The 20,164-nt window shown below is 43.0% G+C and overlaps 1 protein-coding gene across 1 annotated transcript; it reads left to right on the top strand.

Moving 5' to 3' along the window:
* The first annotated feature begins 913 nt into the window (after positions 1-913).
* katnb1 (katanin p80 (WD repeat containing) subunit B 1) lies at positions 914-19,662 on the top strand. The gene is made up of 20 exons (XM_063480659.1): positions 914-1,019; positions 6,871-7,023; positions 7,116-7,246; positions 7,834-7,951; positions 8,570-8,670; positions 8,757-8,798; positions 9,512-9,595; positions 10,479-10,594; positions 13,230-13,301; positions 13,378-13,528; positions 13,613-13,806; positions 14,706-14,854; positions 15,309-15,359; positions 15,509-15,573; positions 16,014-16,232; positions 16,317-16,466; positions 16,648-16,724; positions 17,576-17,650; positions 18,096-18,212; positions 18,989-19,662. Exons 2-20 carry the CDS (start codon positions 6,975-6,977, stop codon positions 19,128-19,130), a joined length of 2,103 nt encoding a protein of 700 aa, XP_063336729.1. The 5' UTR covers positions 914-1,019; positions 6,871-6,974; the 3' UTR covers positions 19,131-19,662.
* Positions 19,663-20,164: the final 502 nt, after the last annotated feature.

The following is a 20,164-nucleotide window of genomic DNA, read 5'->3' on the forward strand; positions in this document are numbered from 1 at the left end:
GGTGACATGAATGAGTTGAAGTTATGAACTGTTTCTGAGAGACAAATAACACCAGGATCCTTTTCTATGTAGCTGACAGCTGGTAACTGTGCAGGAGCGGCTCTAGCAAAGTGTTGCCAGGGGGGCAGGTAGGGCATTAACAGGGAAAGGGGGGCACAAAGAAATACTTTTCTTTTTTATTCTCATTTAAAATGTCTAGCTTTTAATAAATAATTATCTGAATCTTACAACCAAAGTTTTCATCTGATGTACAATGTATAGAAATCATACATATACCAACAAAACAGTGTACATCACTGTCACAGCAGCGTTTGTTTTCATTCAAAGGCTTTATGGCTGGTGGGCGGTCTCTAGCCAAAATGCCCGGGCCGATTTTTTGTCCCAGTCCAGCCCTGAACTAATGAATTAATTTCCTGATTAATTTTGTTTTATTTTAGTTTTGTAAATACACAATGTCATTTTAGATAGCTTTCATTTTCTTACAAAGCTGCTTTTCTTTCAGTGCAGCTTAAAACATTAGAGGCAAATTTAGAGGGGGTAGGTAACCAGGTTTATGAGAAACTAAAAACCAAATTTACAATAGAAAAGGGACAGATATGTGAGGGGAAAAATACTTAATCACAAGAACATAAAAGATGCATTTAGGGGAAAATTATAAGGAAAAAATTCTAAATTTACCAGAAAAGATTTGAGAAAAAGGGAAAAGTTTGGCAAACGTAACAAAAATAAAAACAAAGAAAAACCTGTCAAATCTGGAGAAATGGAAATTTAAGATAAATACCGCTAAGTTAACGGCGCTACTGAAAAGTTTAACCTGGTGATTGTTTTCTACAGTCATGACTTCGAAGCGTATTTGTTAATAAAGTTGTTTGGGGAAAAAGGGTAATGACGTCAGCGGAAGTGAGGTGTGTGATTCAGTTGCTAAGCTGCAGCCGAGCAGTAAACGGACCGTCAACAAGTTGCTGTCGCCGTCTCACCGGATCAACTTTAAGCCGTCCGCCGGTGACCGACAGACGGAGGTAAGGTGCCCAACGCCAGACTGCGTCTGCTCGGTCAAAGTTCTGCCGGGGAGCCGCTGTTCCTGACGCCGATGCCCGGCCTCAGTGTTCGGCTAACGTTAGCCCGGAGCTCGGTACGGCGGGTGGTTAGGTCAGCACCTGCCACAGAGTCAGAGTTAACGGGTTAAAGTGGGGAGCAGACAGACCTCCTCTGGTGTTTTAGTCTGAACATGAGCTCGTCTGTGGTTTAATGAGCTTAATGAAGAACCTTAATGAGATTACCTGAAGTTAGCTGAAGCTCCAGGAGAGCAGAGCAAACATTTGAGCTCATCAGACCTCCTGACCACACCAGCACTGCTCAGTTTGTTTACCAGTGTTTTCATATGCGTTATGATCTGAGAAAAATGCGCCAGTTTCCATAAAGCAGAACAGAAATGTTCGTTTCAGTCTGCAGACAGTAACAGATGAAGGTTCTTGCAGATTTTAAATATTATTTTTGTGTTAGAAAAATAGATATTATCTAACAATTTGGATGTAGATGAAGGTGCTGATGAGGATGAGAAATATCTTATTTATCCCATATTTGGGAGACTTTTGTTATAGCAGGAAATGAATATCAGACACCAACCGATATCACCTGATAACACCAAACAAGATTTATCCTGTTTGTTCATTTGTAAAATCTTGTGTTTGCAGGTGAAGAATTATGTTATTAAATTGCACCAATTTGTTTATTAAAAAGAAAACTCAAGGAGTTTGAATTGTGCGGTTGCTTTGAGGTTGTTGATGATGTATCTGCACAGTGTCTTTATGGATCTAGAGAAAGCAGAGTGCCACGAGATGAACTGTGGTACTGCATGAGGAAGTCGGGAGTAGCAGAGAAGGATGTGAGGGTGGTGCAGGACATGTATGAGGACGGAGAGAGACAGTGGTGAGGTGTGTGGTAGGAATGACAGATGGGTTCAAGATGGGGGTGGGATTACATCAGGGATCTCCTCTGAGCCCCTTCTTGTTTGCTGTGGTGATGGGGACAGGCTGATAGACGAGGCCGGGCAGGAGTCTCTGTGGCTCGTGATGTTTGCAGATGACACCGTGAGCAGGGAGCAGGTCGAGGTATGCTCTGAAAACAAGAGGAATGAAAGTCGGTAGGAGGAAAATAGCTGAACCGAAGAGGATAACGTGCCACTCGCTCTCATTCACACAATGAGAGAGAGACAAGTGGAAAGGTTAACATGCAAGGACCAGAGGTAGTGCCGAATAGGGCTGGGCCATATTATACCGTTCACGGTAATACCGGTATAATGTTAGGCAACGATTGGAAAATGAAATATCGCGATAGAATATGAGTAAAACGCGCATGCGCAGTGCCTTTGTTTTCATACGCACATGGCCGATTGTTGAGTGAAACAGATGAACCAGAATTGGTTTGTAAACATGCTGCAACTTCAGTGATGTGGAACTGGTTTGGTGTTTGTCCGTCAGATACACGCAAAGCACATTTTTTTGCAGAACATGCAAGCGGCCGTTGTTATTGCCGTATTTGTCGGACTAAGATGCTCTTAAATCTGGGAGTAATCTGGGTCCTAAACTCCGTATGCTTCAGGTCAAACAAACACTGCACCATCACTGAGAGTTAAAAACTGTCTAAATTCTTTCATCTTTAATAAAACGATCAGCGTTGCTGCTTTACCAGGTGTAACTATGAAGTTTAACTTCCAGGCATCCATGAAAACAGAATTTATTACATTTAACGGAGTTAGAAGTTAGCAGGAAGCTAGGGGAAGTTAGCTCGCTAGTTTCGCTAGTTACCTGAACATGATATAGCATGTTCTGACTGAGAGATTTCTGAAAAAATTCAAACGTACAGCTCTGCTATCACTTCCAACATAAATGAAGACAGGAAACTAAACAGCGTTTGTAGGGTTACTAAAGTTGGGCTAGCTGGTATATAATGATGTGCTATGTGATCGCTAGCGACACAGCTATGTTAGCATAACATAAACAGTGAAGCTGGAGGATGAACGCTAACACTTTTCCACTTATAAAAGTTAACGTTAAGGTTCCTGATAGTTAGAGACAAATGCAATCGCATGGCAGGATGCTGTAAACGGACCAAACTTCAGTCAGGAGAACAACTGAGATAATCCATCCACAATATGAGGTTAGTCATTAATATACTGCAACAACATGGGAATAGAGCAGCTGTGATAGAATACAGCATTAATGAATCAATGGTACAGAAGTGGAGGAAGCAAGAAGAATGAGTTGAATAAAGTTTGATTTATCTGACTGCTTTGTTTCGCTTAATGTGCCTTATAATCCCGTGCACCTTATGGTCCGAAAAATACGTATTTGACTTTTTTATTTGGGACACTGCAGTTTAATGTTGCAAGGCACCTCTTTTTAACTTCAGTGGATATTATACATGGTTATGCTCAGGATATGTCAGCCCATTTCTACTGGAAATGCCTTTTGGTTAAACTTTCAGCAAAGAATTTGCATTTACACTGTTAAATTTTTATATAGCTTTAATGCACATAAAAACCAGCTTCTTGTTTAAGTGAAAATAAATGGAAGGTTGTCTTTTTGCGCTAGTAAAGTTGTGGAGTTGTATTTTGTCTCGCATCAATTATATCGTCAGTTATATCGTTATCGCAAATTTTTCAAATATATATCGTGATAAATATTTTTGGCCATATCGCCCTGCTCTAGTGCCGAATTAATAATTGTTTTTGAGACGTGAGATGTGGATTTATGGATTATGGATTTAAAATTTATTGCTCAAGCAGTCTCAGAAAAGGCAGAAGTGTGGCAGTTTTTTATAAAGCTAGGTCTTTAACTGTTGTTGACTTCGACCCTGGCACGTTATCCTCTTTGGCTCAGCTATTATAATGAAATCATTCTGGTAGGTGATTTTAATTGGGATCGGTTTTCTCCTGTGTCTGATTATTTTAAGGCACACTGTTTTTAAATCTAACACAAATGATTAAAGCCCCACACACCTTATTCCCCAGATAAATCATCTTTGATTAATGTGCCACATAATTTCTCCACAGCAGTTTTTACCAGCGACTTGACTGATCGCTGCGTGGTTGGTGCTGCGAGGAACAGTTTCATGCTCTGAGCATCATCACAAACAGGAATTTAAAGCTTTTACATAGCAAGCCTTTTGTCACGACTGAATGAATTTACATTGGGTCAGTTTTACATTGATGGACGGTGTTAACTTAGCTTGTAAATATTACTCTGAGAGTTTTATCTACCTTGTGGACAAACATGCTGCTTTTTGCCAGGTCAGAGTGAAAGGGCGGGACAGGAAGCAGCCCTGAGGAGCTTCGAGAAAGTCCGACTCTGATGCCAGTGGCTAAGGTTTGGCAGCTGCGCAATAGCTTCGCTGCTTCTATTAGGAAATCCAAATGTGATTACTTTCTGATCTTAACCACTGACAGTCTCAAAGTCCCTGGGACGTTTTGGCGGACTATAAATTCTCTCTCTGACAGCTTTGAAGAGCATTAACATTAAAAAGTCACCGGTCCAGACAATCTGTCTCCGTTCTTCTTGTGTGTGCTTGCAAACATCATAGATGAGCCAGCGTCTTATATTTGTAATCTTTCCATACAACTGAACACTTCACCAGTGATACCACTATGCCTTTGTACTGCCCTCCTGAAAGGTGATGATTCTTGGATGGTAATAATATAAACCAATCTGCAAACTCTGTATTTTAGCTGAGATTCTTTAATGGCTGAGGAATAATCAACCTTAGAGCTATCAGAATGAAAATGATATTTTATCTCTCCGGTACTGTAACTTAAAGGTTTAAAATTTAAAGTTCTCAATGATATCTACGAGGCCCTGGAAGCAAAGAAATACTGCGCCACTCTTTTTATTGATCGAAAGCCTCCGGCACTGTTGATCATGGGGTTTTATGTCAGAGGTTATTGGAAATGGATCTTTTAGACCAAGCTAAGCACCTTTCTCACCATAAGCAGTGTGTTCAGTTTAATGGTCTCTCTTCCAGTTTTTTAAATGTGACTGATGGAGTGCCACAGGGTTCTGTCGTGGGACCTGCATTATTTACTATTTATGTCAGTGCTGTGGGAGAAAATCTAAGTGCAACTGCCCATTTTTACGCAGATGATTAATTATGGTAATAATCTGGTACCCTGGTATCTACATGGTTTTCGAACATTTGCAGTTAGCTTTTGATCGTACACAGTCACAGCTGTTTCTGCTAAGGCTGTCTTTGAAATGCATTTAAAAATCAAACACGGTTGTGTTCTTCTCAGAGGGTTCGGTTAACCCTAATCCTAACTTCCCTCTCTTGTATCTTCTCAGAGTATTAACATTGAAGCTGTGGACTCTTACAAACATCGAGTTCCTGTTGAAGCTAGGCTGAAGCTGGAGTTTTGTTTTTCTTCGAAATGGATCGTTGGACTTTGTTTATCACAGCATTAAGATTTATCACCGGCTGTAAACCTTTAGCACACCACTGTACTTTATATTCACTGGTTGATTAGTCCTCATTAGCCTCATGCAGGATGGTTCATTGATAGCATTTTGTCTCTAAATTCATTTCTGGTTTACTCGTCTCCTATTTGTCAGATTACCTGTAATCTGACAAATAGTTTAGTCATAATCTGTGGTCTCAGGACTTCTTTGCACTCACTGTTCAGACCTCAGAGAGAAGATATTCTCCTTTTCTGTCCCGTCCTCATGGATCACATGACAGAAGGATTTCAGGCTCTCTCAGCTGATTTTGCTCGTAGACTTTAAAAGACGCATAAATAGTTTTGTGAAATCATCACTGGGAATCTTGTTTTTAGTTTGACTGTGTAGACACTTGGTAAAATATTCAATATTTTATTGTTTAAATTTTATTGATGTTATTTTATTATGCCTGTTTGAAACAGGTCTCTCTTGTAAATGAGGCATTGAGTCTCAGGACTATTTGTATAAATAAAGGTAAAATGAACAAGCACTTGGTGACAGTGGTGAGGAAAAACTTGTTGTCACAGGAAGTAACCTCGAGAAGAACCACGCTCGGGGAGGGGCAGGTATGGGAGTGAGGGGAAGAAAAGAAAACACTCAGTGCATCATGGGAATCCACCAGCAGCCTGAGACTATAGCAGGAGAAATCTGCTCTCTCTTTCTAGTCCCTGTCAGGACTCTTGCTGCAGCATTTTGGATTAACTGAAGGGAGTTTTTAGGACATCCTGATAATAATGAATTACAGTCGTCCAGCCTGGAAGTGATAAATGCATGAATTAGTTTTTCAGCGTCACTTTCTAATTTTAGAGATGTTGCACAAATGGAAGAAAGCAGTCTTACATATTTGTTTAATATGTGCATTGAAGGACATGTCCTGGTCAAAAATGACTCCAAGGTTCCTCACAGTGTTACTGGAGGCCAAGGTAATGCCATCCAGAGTAAGAATCTGGTTAGATACCATATTTGTAGGAAATTAAAGGTCATCAAGGTTTTTATATCTTTAAGACATTCCTGCAGTTTAACTAACTTATATCATCTGGCTTCTGGCTTGTATACAGTGTTTTCCAATAATAGATGAGTTTAAATACTTGGGGTCAACCATCCAAAACAAGGGACAGTGAACAAGAGACATGAAGAAGAATGCAGGCTTGGTGGAGTTTCAGGGGTGATTTGTGACAGAAGGATGGCAGCCAGCATGAAGGAGGGTTTACAGGGTGGTAGTGAGACCTGTGTGATGTGTGGTTTGGAGGCCGAGCTGAAGACGTTGGTATCTTCACTGGGAGTAGAAGTGAGAGCTCAGCGTCAGAGAGGCGAGACTGAGACGGTTTTATATATCTCATCTCTCCTATGACTTGTTTATCACTGTGTTGTGTTCCTGCAGGTGTTTGACGCTCAGTGCAAACACTAAATGAGGAGCTGATGTCCATCTCATGAATTAACCTCAGCCGGGGTCCAGTCATCAAACACAGCAGCCAGTCTCCCAGTATGACCAGTATGGCTGCCTCCAGCACTACCAAGATCGCATGGCGCCTTCGTGAGTATTAAAGTTACTCAAACGATCATCACACCCTTCCTGTCCAGCAGCCCAGCCTGACCTAAATTTGTTCCTCCTTTGTTGCTGTACAGAGGAGTTCGAGGCTCACTCCAGCTCCATTTCCTGTCTGGCTCTGGGGAAAAGCTCGGGCCGCCTGCTGGCCACAGGAGGAGAGGACTGCAGGGTCAACATCTGGGCCGTCAGCAAGGCCAACTGCATCATGGTGAGTCCTCCTCAATGCAAAATGCAACAGGTTTCTAATTTTTAAGGTTTCTGTCGAGGTTTTTTAGGTCTGAAACATGAGCAGATTCAAAGGAACTCATCCTTTACCTACTGCTCTTCTGTAGTCTGCAGGTCATGATGCCCACACCTGCCTCTCTCCTGTCACCACCTCACGCTTTTATCTTTATTATTGATTAATTTCTGATTATTAAATTATGAAAACAGAGTTCACTCCATGGGAATTAAACAGACTCATGTTTCCCCTCCACTGCTCGCCATCTTCCTCCAACTAAACTAACCTGCCGGACCTCTTACGTTGTGTGTAGTGCACTACATCATGGCAGAGCGCAGACTGTATATAAAGGATGGATGTAGATTTGAATTCTGAAAAGTGAAGCTTAAACCTGCGTTTTTCATGAATGTCCAGCAGGGGGAGACTCCTCTGACTGTAAATAGAAGTCTGTGAGAAAACGAGCCGCCTCCTCACCTGATCTCTGAGCTCAGTAAACAGTTTCCTGTCTGTGTTTGAGAAAGGAGCGAGGTGCAGTTTTAGGTGATGATGTCTGTTTTGACTGTGTTTCCTCTCAGAGTCTGACTGGTCACAAGAACCCAGTGGAGTGTATCCATTTCAACGTGTCGGAGGAGCAGGTCGTCGCCGGGTCGCAGTCAGGTTCAATACGAGTCTGGGACCTGGAGGCTGCCAAGAGTAAGACTGTCTGTTCTGTGGCTACGAGGCTTTTTAGTCAAAGCTTCACCGCCTCTAAACTGTCTGTGTGTGCGTAATTTATCTGCACAGGTGCTTTAGATCAGCGGTGGACAGCGTGCAAGGTTCACACTGACTAAGAGAGAAGTGAAGTGAGCGAACCAGTCGATTAGAAATATGACACACAAAGAGCTGAAATATGTTAAAATCAACGACTTTGCTTTTTTTTTTTTTTTCTTTTCATTAGTGTGGTGAGTTTTTTCTAAATTTCTGAGTGCAAAGTTTGAGCTATGAGCTCTTCCACCTCTGCTGCCTCGAGGACACAGACAGGACATCCGTCATACCACATGATGTCAGCCTCTGTAATATAGTACATCGGTCTGATTGAGTATATGTTATTATTATTAGTATTTTTCCATCTACTCTTATTTTGAAAATTGATACAGCTTCCTCAGTGTTCAGTCTCAGGCTCTAACGGAGGATATTGTACCCCGCAGTCAGAATAATCGTCCGTCCCGTCATGCAGAGGCGTTTTAATGCACCTGAAGCTGGTTCTTTTAGAAAACATGGCACAGTTAGAAAGAGATGCAAAGAGGTGACACTGCTGCTTCCTGTGCTCAGTTTTAAGGACTCTGATGGGACACAAAGCCAACATCACCAGCCTGGGCTTCCATCCCTTTGGAGACTTCCTGGCCTCCAGCTCCATGGACACAAACATTAAGGTAGGCGTGCTTTCCTGTGTGAGAACATCTTTGAAGTCTTGATCCACTCTAATGAAATGTCTCTTCTTTTCTGTTGCTGCTGTCAGCTGTGGGACGTGCGGAGGAAAGGATACGTGTTCAGATATAAGGTAAGTTTGTGCTCAGGATAACAGGCCGGCTTCTAATATCCTGCTCAAATCCAGGTGCACGTTTCTAACAGGTGGACAGTGGCTGCAGGTGGATTTGGGTAAAAACACTTGTGGTGACCTAATAAAGTGTCATGTGGACATTTGCTTCAGTGGAATCTGATCTTTTCTGCAAAGGAGTTAACCTCATCTGACCTGGAAACAGCACCGTGTGAAAAGCTAAATCCTGATTATTTTCAGGTTTATGACAGATTTTTGATGTTTTTCAGACTTTTAAGCCCCGCTCTACATTCTGATGTTTGTTTTCCACAGTTGTACCATCAAATACAAAACAAACACACACAGAAACTTGGTCACTGTGAGCCAAAGCCGAGGACGCCCAGAATGATTCGGATTAAACTGTGTCAGTCGGAGCTTTTATGGAGCATCTTACAGTAGACGGATTATTGCATTTAAAAGAACTGAGAGACTTCAATTCAGTTTTATTAACGCAGCGCCGAATCACAACATCAGTCACCTCAATGCGCTTTATACTTTAAAACCTACATACAGAGAAAAACCAACAATCATATGACCCCCTATGAGCAAGCACTTTGGCGACAGTGGGAAGAAAAAACTCCAGAACCAGGCTCAGGGCTTCTACTTTCCTTCAAAATAAAAGTTTCACATGAGTCTCAATAGCAAATATCTGACCAGTGCTGGTGTTGGTGTTGCAGGGTCACACTCAGGCTGTGAGGAGTTTGGCCTTCAGTCCTGATGGGAAGTGGTTAGCTTCAGCGAGCGACGACTGCACCGTCAAGGTACGACCTGACCTGACCTACAAGCTTCTTTTTTTTTTTGCGTCTCACCTTTAATGTAATAAAATATATTTTTAGGATTGTTTTTCCTGGTACTTACATGTTGTGGTAACTCTGACTCTTTAACAGTAGATGCTGAGAAACCTTCAGAGTAACTATAACCTGCAGGAGTTACACGATGCTGTGAATGTAAACTGTGAAGCAGAACATCAGCAGCAGGATGTTGTTATGTAAACTGTGCAGAAGGGCTGGATGACGTTAAAATGTTCCAGCTGGTCCTGGTTCATGTTTGGTAGTCACACGTGTCACTCTCTGTCCTGACTCATCACCACAAACACCCGAGGCGCTGCTCAGAGATCAGACTTTCAGTAGTTAAATATCTAATAATGAGACGGGCCAGGAAAAAAGAAGAAAAAAATCTTCCCATAAAATAAACCGAGCGATGGAATCGCAGCATTTTTAGATTCTTCTACATTTTAAAATGGTTTTAAAAGGTCCGTCTGTTGAATCACTTCATAGTGTTTTAGGATTTTTAAAATTCATCTTTTCTATTAAAATAGTTTCCAGGACACTTTTTGACCCAGGTTTAGTTACATTTATTTAAATAAAGTAATAAGCTGGTGATGTGTAACGACTCGTTAGGCTAACATTTCATCGATGTTTAGAATTAAGTTTCATTTCATTTGCAGCGGTCTGATGTTCGGGTGTTTGAGAGCATCTTGGGAATTTAAAAGTGTGAACATGATGTGTTTATTCTGTAAATGCTGTGAAAGCATCAAACCGGCAGCATCCTGGAATAAAATCGCTGATTCTGATTGGCTGAAGGAGGTAAGCTCTGCTCTCTTCCTGTTCGATGTCCTCAGCCCTGTCCTCTTGTCTCCATCAGCTGTGGGACCTGGCTCAGGGGAAAACCATCACGGAATTCAAATCTCACACCGCCGCCGTCAACATCGTCCAGTTCCACCCCAACGAGTACCTGCTGGCCTCCGGAAGCTCCGACAGGTACGTCGCCGCAGGCCGAGCGCTTACAGATGCAGCAGCTCAGAGCTGAAGGAGCGACTCATGAGTGGAATCAGTGTTTGTGACAGTTTGTGGCTCGTTTAGTTTTTCTGTTTGTGCATCAGCAAAATGACACAATCACCCCGTTTCATGAAGCTCAGAGGCTGCGCGAGGTTGTCCTCTCTCTGTGCCGCTATTTTATTTTGGTGCTGAGTTTGATTGTTTGTGGCATTTTTTTTAAATATAACATTTCTTTTAGTCTTTAAATTCTTTTACTTTTTTTCACATACATGTCCTGTGTCTTCTACATTTCCTCTACATGTGCCACTAAATCATACATTTATAACTAAAAGTAAATGGAAATAATAACTCATCCTTTCTCCAACACGACCAGCAAGAAAACTCATCCAAGTCCGATCAGTATTTAATCATTTCTTTATTTTTGCATATGAAGTATAAATAAGTATTCCAACATTAATCACTTAAATTGATTATTATGTTTCATTTAAGGACACCGACCTGGTGTTAGAGACACAGTTTATAAGTTACACCAGCAAGCAAAACTCTAGTTTGTGGCCTGATTTTCCGATTGTCCTGTGATTGTAATGGATCCACCGTTAAAGCTTTGACTGTCACTTCAAAGAAATGAGACATTTTGTAGTTTTTGGGCCTGTTTTAGGGACAGAACAGGGAGCAGGGTCATTTTTTATCTCAAACAGTTTATTGATGGAATAAATCTTACTCTCATTTATGAGAATAAGAAGTGACTCAAACTAGGGCTGGGCCATATTATACCGTTCACGGTAATACCGGTACAATGTTAGGCAACGACAAGAAAATGAAATATCGCGATAGAATATGGGTAAAACGCGCATGCGCACATGGCCGAAAAAGCATGGCGGTAACGGAGAATGAGAAGGGAGAAAGCGGATCGTTCAGTGAACCAGAATTGGTTTGTAAAAATGGTGCCACTTCAGTGATGTGTTACTGGTTTGGTGTTTGTCCGTCAGATACCCACCAAAGCACTTTTTTTTTTGTAAAACATGCAAGCGGGCCGGTCGTTATTGCCGTATTTGTCGGACTAAGGTGCTCGTAAATCTGGGAGTAATCTGGGTCCTAAACTCCACCCATTCAGGTCCCAAAGTCAAACGAACACTGCAGCATCACTGAGAGTTATAAACTGTCTAAATTCTTTCATCTTTAATAAAATGATCAGCGTTGCTGCTTTACCAGGTGTAACTATGAAGTTTAACATCCAGGCATCCATGAAAACAGAATTTATTACATTTAACGGAGTTAGAAGTTAGCAGAAAGTTAGCGGAAGTTAGCTCGCTAGTTTCCACCTAAACATGATATAGCATGTTCTGACTGAGAGATTTCTGAAAAAATTCAAACGTACAGCTCTGCTATCACTTCCAACATAAATGAAGACAGGAAACTAAACAGCAGTGATGTTTGTAGGGTTACTGAAGTTGGGCTAGGTGGTGTATAATGATGTGCTACGTGATCGCTAGCTACACAGCTATGTTAGCATAACATAAACACAGTGAAGCTGGAGGATGAACGCTAACACTTTTCCACTCAATAAAAGTTAACGTGAAGGTCCCTGATAGTTAGAGACAAATGCAATCGCATGGCAGGATGCTGTAAACGGACCAAACTTCAGTCAGGAGAACAACTGAGATAATCCATCCACAATACGAGGTTAGTCATTAATATACTGCAACAACATGGGAATAGAGCAGCTGTGATAGAATACAGCATTAATGAATCAATGGTACAGAAGTGGAGGAAGCAAGAAGAATGAGTTGAATAGTTTGATTTATCTGACTGCTTTGTTTGTGTCTTATAATCCCGTGCACCTTATGGTCCGAAAAATACGTATTTGACTTTTTTATTTGGCACACTGCAGTTTAATGTTGCAAAGCACCTCTTTTTAACTTCAGTGGATATTATACATGGTTATGCTCAGGATATGTCAGCCCATTTCTACTGGAAATGCCTTTTGGTTAAACTTTCAGCAAAGAATTTGCATTTGCACTGTTAAATTTTTATATAGCTTTAATGCACATAAAAAAACAGCTGCTTGTTTAAGTGAAAATAAATGGATGGGGTTTTTTTGCGCTAGTAAAGTTGTGGAGTTGTATTTTGTCTCGCAATCAATTATATCGTCAGTTATATCGTTATCGCAAATTTTCAAATATATATCGTGATGAATATTTTTGGCCATATCGCCCTGCTCTAACTCAAACACATATTTTTATAATTAATTGAAGAAAGTATCTGTATATTTAACTGTATTAAATATATTGTTTTCTTTGTCTTTTTCTATAAGGCTTGTAGTTAGAGCTGGGTTAGGTGACCCTAACCATCCCTCAGGTTCCTGGGGACTTCCCATGATGCACTGAGAGGTGCACTTTGCCCTCCACTCCCCTCTTTTGTTTGTGTTTTGCCCCGCCTCCCTTCGTTCCTCTTTTCTCTTTCTCCTCATTTACTGACTTGTCACTGCTGACCGTGGATCTGTTGGAGGTCTCTTCCTGTTTCTCAGCCGTGTTGTAGCGTCTTCACCTGACAGTATAAAACACCTACAGGTGTCTCTAATGAACTGCAGCTGTATGAACTCTGCATGTGTTTGCAGGTCCATCAAGCTGTGGGATCTGGAGAAGTTTACGATGATCGGCTCGTTGGAGGGCGACACGACTCCGGTCAGGTGAGTTTTTCCCGTTGCAGCAGGGTGTTACTGGAATGTGACCTCTGACCTCTGACCCCTGTCCCTGTGGTTTCAGGTGTATATGTTTTAGCCCAGATGGCTCCTGCCTGTACAGCGGCGCCACGGACTCGCTGCGGGTCTTCGGCTGGGAACCGGACCGCTGCTTTGACGCGGTGCCGGTGGGCTGGGGAAAGGTGTCCGACCTCGCCATCTGCAACCAGCAGCTGGTGTGTAGCTCCGCCCACCGCTCAGTAACAGTACTGTGCAGAAGTTTTAGGTAATCTTAATCTTCCTCCTTCTCCACATGTCAGATCGGCGTGTCTCATCAGCTGTCGAGTGTGTCGTCCTACGTGGTCGATCTGAAGAGGGTAAAGAAGAGCGGTGGCGCCGTGATCCAGGGGATCATCCAGGATGACCAGCCGCTCACAGAGCCGAAGAAGGACCCCAAAGGAGCGGCACTGCGAAAGAACTACGAGAGACCCACAACCACCTGCAGATCGCAGAGGTACGGCACACTGAGAAACAGGAGAAAATACTCCAGATACTACAAGTACTGCAAATACTGACTCCTGGATTTAAAGTTTTATACATGAGCAACTGGTTTCATTCATCAAACACTCAGATCACATGTCAAAGAGAAAGTTCATCCTCTCTGAAGCCGAAACAAGGTTCTTATCACAGCTCGGCTTTTCCTGTAGATACAAATATATATATATAAAAAAAAACACCCATCTCGCCCCTGCGGGCGGTTTAACCTTCAAGCTCAGGTCCTCTACCAGAGGCCTGGGAGCTTGAGGGTCCTGCGCAGTATCTTAGCTGTTCCCAGGACTGCGCTCTTCTGGACAGAGATCTCCGATGTTGTTCCCGGGATCTGCTGAAGCCACTCGCCTAGCTTGGGAGTCACCGCACCTAGTGCTCCGATTACCACGGGGACCACCGTTACCTTCACCCTCCACATCCTCTCGAGCTCTTCTCTGAGCCCTTGGTATTTCTCCAGCTTCTCGTGTTCCTTCTTCCTGATGTTGCTGTCATTCGGAACCGCTACATCGATCACTACGGCCGTCTTCTTCTGTTTGTCTACCACCACTATATATATATATATATATATATATATATTCCATAGGTCCCTCATGAATAGGATGAGGGACCTATGGAATATATATATATGGAATAAATATATATGGAATAAATATATATATATATATATATATATATATATATATATATATATATATATATATATATATATATATATACATTATATAAAACCTGCAAAGGTTAAAATTGTATTTGACTTAAGTGGAAAAGTTTCACTTCCAGATTCTTTAATAAAAGTAAATAAAGTAAAAAAATTGCAGTTTTTCTTCTAAAAAACAAACAAACAAATGTTTGTGATGTCATCAGGTTGAAGCACCGTTCAGAGTCTGATAGGCGGAGCCCCGAAGGCGAGAGGCGGAGCCCTAGCGAGGACGAGGCGGACGAGAAGCTGTCGTCTGCTGAGATCCACAACGCCGAGGACTACAAGGCCATCTTCCAGCCAAAGAACGCCATCTGTAGGTGGACCCGGAGCATCGCAGCTCAGATGTTGAATAAAGAATACAGTTATACGTACATACAACAAGATCTGTGAATTATTGCTATTAAAAAGGACGCTGAGTTCATCTTTAATCGACACTGCACCAACAAACTCTGTGTTTAGTTTCCCTGAAAGCTTCCATTTCCTCAGCTGTTGATCCACCTGCACCATCGCCATCAGTTCTGCTCTGGCTGATTTTGAGAAGCAGGCCATATTTGAAAAGTCAGAGGAGTAAACATTACTCGCTGTAAGAGCCAAACAGCACAGATCCTCCACAGGATGGGAGGATCTGATTGGTTCTTTGTGCCTTTTTAAAATATTCATCCTAATGAGGACAAAGACACCTCTCGTCATTTCTTTTAATGCCTTTTGTTTTCATGTCGGTCACATTTTATTTTACAGTCTGAGCTCCTCGTTCTCCTCTCTTCCAGCTCGCACTCCTCCTAAGATGTCGGAGCCTTTTCCCGCTCCTCCAGAGGACGGTGAGTCTGCGCCGACTCTCTGACGTTTCAGTTTATAGATGAAACACGAACAATAAATCGTGTTCGACAGTGAAAAACACATGACAGGTGTTTCAGCTCCTGTTTTGTGGTTACTGGGTCGTTTCCTGATGATTTCTTCTTCTGCTCAGAGTCCATTTTGGCGTTCAGCCGGCAGCTGAAGGACATGAAGTCTCCTTTTCCTGATAAACCGCAGGTCAGTGAGCGCAGCAGCTGCAGCTGTGTGTCTGTGTGGAAACATGGACGCCTTAGGACAGCGGACTATAAATGGAAGGAACCTATCAGAGCTCAAATACCTGCTGTTTACAGCAAAGTAGTCCTCCAGCCGCTCTTACTGCACAGCAGGATGTTTTCTCTTTCTTTAGTTAAAGATTTTTCTTTGTCTTCAGAAAATCAGTTTAATTCAAAACCATCTAAAACCTTTAAAAGCAGTGTGACTTTGGTCTGAGTAGGGTTATATGAGAGGTTATATCGAACTGAGTCTAAATTAACAACTAAAACGATGTGTAAGAAATTATTTTGTAAGAATTTCTTATTTCTGTCATTATTAACAGTTTTTCCAAAAATCAAATGCCCTTAAAAACAGCTGAGATCAGAGAATAAAGGCTGTGACTCCTCGTGCCTGTTGTTTTAAAGGGTCCTCCGCTGGCTGCCTCCACTCCCGTGGTGAGGGTGGAGCCTACGGTCATTTCCGCTGTGAAGCGTCCGTCCCCTCCAGCTGCGGGCACAGCGTCCTCCAGCCACCCCGCTCCCACCCAGCCCCCCGTCACCACGGCCAAATCCAAACCGCAGCTTAAAATCATCTCGAGCGCCCGGAACGAGCCCATCGGGCTGAACGTGGCCGACTTCCTGCCCGTGAGTGCACGTGTCAGTGTTTTTAGATTCTCGCCACAGCTTTGCTGAGCTTTGATGATGAGAATAAAGTGTGTGGTCGGTCAGTCTTCACCCAACCACAGATCTGGAGCCCTGAGTGATGAGGAGGCCCTGACCCAGATGAAGAAGGGTCACGAGACCATGTGTGTGATGCTGAGCAGCCGACTGAAGAACCTGCAGACGGTCCGAGGGGTGTGGACCCGAGACGGCATCAAGGTGAGGCTGACACACCGGTACCAGCAGCTGGCGCGTGTGTGTGAAGGTCATGACCGTTTGGCAGTCTTCTGCCCGGATACAGCTGGGCAGCTCATTCATGCAGGACGTTCTTTTATTGTTTTGTTTTCAATTCGTTTGTGTCAATAAAAATATTTTCAAACTGCTCTTTGTTTGTGTGCAGATCGCTCTTGACACCGCTGTCTCCATGAGTGATCCGTCCATAGTCGTGGACATCCTGAACATCATCAACCCCCAGCCGTGAGTCTCACACACACACACTTGTTTTCATATCTTAGTGAGGACATCTCATTGACATCATGCTTTAGAGAGCCGCTTACCCAAACCATGAAAAATGAACGCCTAATCGTAACCCTGAGCCTCAATAATGCATTCAAACTCGTGGGGACAGGCACTTTGTCCTCACAGGTGACTGTTGGTCCCCTCAAGTATAGTAACATTTCAAGTTTCGGTCCAACAAAGACGTCTAAACAGGTATACACACACACACTCACAAACCTGTTTCTACATCTTTGTGAGAACCCTTAGTCACACCTTGGCTTGGCCGCTCCTCAGGGATGAGAATTTCACACATCTATCCGGTCAAGTTAAATGACGAATTACTGTAGAGCCTAAAGTTGTGTGCCGCTTGTTTAATTAAAGACACAAAGAGATCTGCTTATTCTGCAACAATAGGCCATTTTGTCCCCACATGTATAGTAGCATGCCAATTTTCTGTCCTCACAAAGATGTCTAAACATGCGCACACACACACACAATTCTGATTTTATACAAGTACAAACCTTTATTTAAACTGGAGTTCAAAAACAAAACCTTTCTTTGTTAGTTAATCCAAAATATCTAAAAACAGTGAAAGAAGCTGAAGAATGATGACATATGAATCGTTCTACGCAGCTCATTAAAATATAGTTTGACATTATTTTCAGTCTGTTCTGTTTCCAATCACTGAAAACTTATTAGATGAAGTTTTTATTGTTTATTTGATTTGGATCTGTCTTCTAAGTTTCATTTTGAAGATTTTGACCTGCAGTTGTTTGCGGGTTGGTGACCTTTATGAACGTATAAAACCAGATGTTGTGCTGCTGTTCCAGATCTCTGTGGAAGCTGGACGTGTGCATGACCGTCCTTCCTCAGCTCGACAAACTGCTGCAGAGCAAGTACGAGAGGTGAGCGGCTCCGATGTAAAGTTTCTGTTGTCCAGAGACGGCGCACGAGCGTTCAGCGGCAGAGGGTTCATTTTAAAACAACGTCAGCATCTTTGCAGGCGTTTTCATCAAGTGTGACGGATGACTTTGTGGGTTTCACCACAATGAGAGAAATGAGTTCTGATGATGCTTCAGATGAACTGCCGGGAGGCAGCTTGGGTTGCATCAGAGATGACTTCGTCTTCTCAAAGTGAATTTAAAACTCTGATTCGGACGTTAAGTAAAAACAAAGATCACTTCCTGTTTGGTAACCTGAGGTCACCCGGAGTACTTTGATTGTCAGGAGGTGGAGCAGATCTCCGCTTCCTCCCGTCCTGAACCTGAACCTGCCGCGATGCCGTCAGTGTGTCGGTATGTCGTGTAATTCTATCATCCAATCAGCTTCCTTCTCTGTGCGTTTCCTCAGCTACATACAGACCGGCTGCATGTCTCTGAAACTCGTCATGAAGCACTTCTGGACGCTGATCTCGGACACCCTGAAGGCTACGCCGTCCGTCGGGGTCGACATCACACGAGAGGAGCGGTGAGTCTCACATCTGTCCAACAGCTGCTTGACTGATTTAGCAGCACCATCAATCAATCTGCTGATTACTCAGATTACTCTGAGGAGGAAACGCCCCAAACCTCGGCTGACTCCACCTCTCGTTCTGTGTGGGACGTTTTTAAAGGAGATGTCTGACACACGTGTTCGAACCCAGAGACTTGATTCCTGCTTTAATCGCTCCTCAGCCGGATGCTTTTCCCTTTCAGGTCTCCTCTTTGCAGTCTGTGCATCTGCAGGAGCCACAGCTGTATTTTAATGACTGTAGTAGGTTTGTTTGTCCAGCAGGTGTCACCTGTGTGCTGTTGGCAAGCACGCAGGCCCTCGCCAACAGCACACAGGCTGCTGAGGTTAAAGGACGTTATTCCTGAGATGAGCTTCAGAGAGAGCAGCGTGTTAGTGAGGTGGGCCAGCACTCATTCTGTGCCTCACTGCATTTGTTGTGAATGAAGGATGCTTCAGTGTCCCCTCCTCCAAAGGAGGTAAAAAAGGAAACCTTAAACCACCTTTGGTGTAGTATTCAGACGACAGGAACCTTCATAATAAAATGGATTTAACTGTAACCAGCGACAGTCAGTTTCTCTTATAAAGGTTTGTGCAGAGATGATGCATGTAAATCAGATGAGACACTGGAGCAAAGATGTCCCATAATTCATAGCAACACATCATCATCATCAATGGTGGTTTGTTTGATCACTGAAGGTAAACTGTTTTCTTTGTCCTCTGCGTTTGAGCCTCTGATGTTTTTGTGCTTCCAGACACCAGAAGTGCCGAGTGTGCTGCAAGCAGCTGAAGAACCTGAGCAACATTGTGAAGAACAAGGCGACGCAGGTCGGTCGTCACGGCAGCACCTTCAAAGAGCTGCAGCTCCTCATGGCGCCGCTCGACGACTCGCCCTGAGGGCGGCGCCGTGGATCAGCTGACTCGCAAGACCCCGCACTTTGTGTGTCCTTCTTTTGTCACGACTCTCTGCTGAGGCCTCCGTCACAGAAGAAGAAATGTTTTAATGTTGAAGACGTTAAGTGACACTCAGAGGAAGTCGAGAAATTAAACCGCCGCTGCTAAACGAGCGGGTCGGGACTCGAATCAGGGAGGAGTCTCGGTCTCGCATGGAGGCGCTGACGGGAATGTGCCTTCAGAGGTTTGGATGTTTAAAAAGTGCTCACAGGTTTGCACCACGCGAGCGATTCATGAAAGGCGGAGTAAAGATCAGCGGACAGAGACAAACCGCTCTGATGTGAACGTTTGAATCTGCCACGTTTAAACCAGCGACGCTTTTCTGCGCAGATTTAAAAACGCCAAAAACAAACTCCAGCTCGGACTCTGTGCACACGTTTTCACTTTTCTACCGTTCACTCTCTCCACTGTGTTCATGTACAGCTGTTTATTTTGTCTTTATTTAAATAAAGTTAGAATAAAGTCGACTTTGCTTTTGCGTGAATATCACTTCAGAGGATCAGCCAGCAGGAAACGGCTCATTTAAACCACTCTTCACGTTACTGTACTCTTCAGAGTGACTCGTGAATGCACCAGAAGCTCTGATGTCTCAGATTTCCTGCAGACCTCAAATGCAACATGCATTTCTACATCAGTTTAGAGCCAAGCGTGTGAAAGTCATGTCGGGTGATCTGCTCACAGATTTAAGTCTGTAAAGAATTAGACATTTGCACAGGAAGCTTGTGGAAAGACATGATCGAGCATTATGTGCATTTCTAAAACATAAGACCATTTTGACTCTTTTTCTCACATTTGAAGATCTTTTCCTGAGTGTACGGTCAGGTCATGAGTGTTTGGGCAGTTTTTGTTCTTTTGCTTCTGTATACGACTACAATTTATTTAAAATAGTAAAATATGTGAGTGAAATACAGATAACAGCATGTCACAGGTTTGAAAACTGGTCAAAATCTGAAGCACACAGCTGAGGCAGTGTGACA

This window comes from Pelmatolapia mariae, linkage group LG1, assembly GCF_036321145.2.
Source record: "Pelmatolapia mariae isolate MD_Pm_ZW linkage group LG1, Pm_UMD_F_2, whole genome shotgun sequence".
Classification (NCBI taxonomy): Eukaryota; Metazoa; Chordata; class Actinopteri; order Cichliformes; family Cichlidae; genus Pelmatolapia; species Pelmatolapia mariae.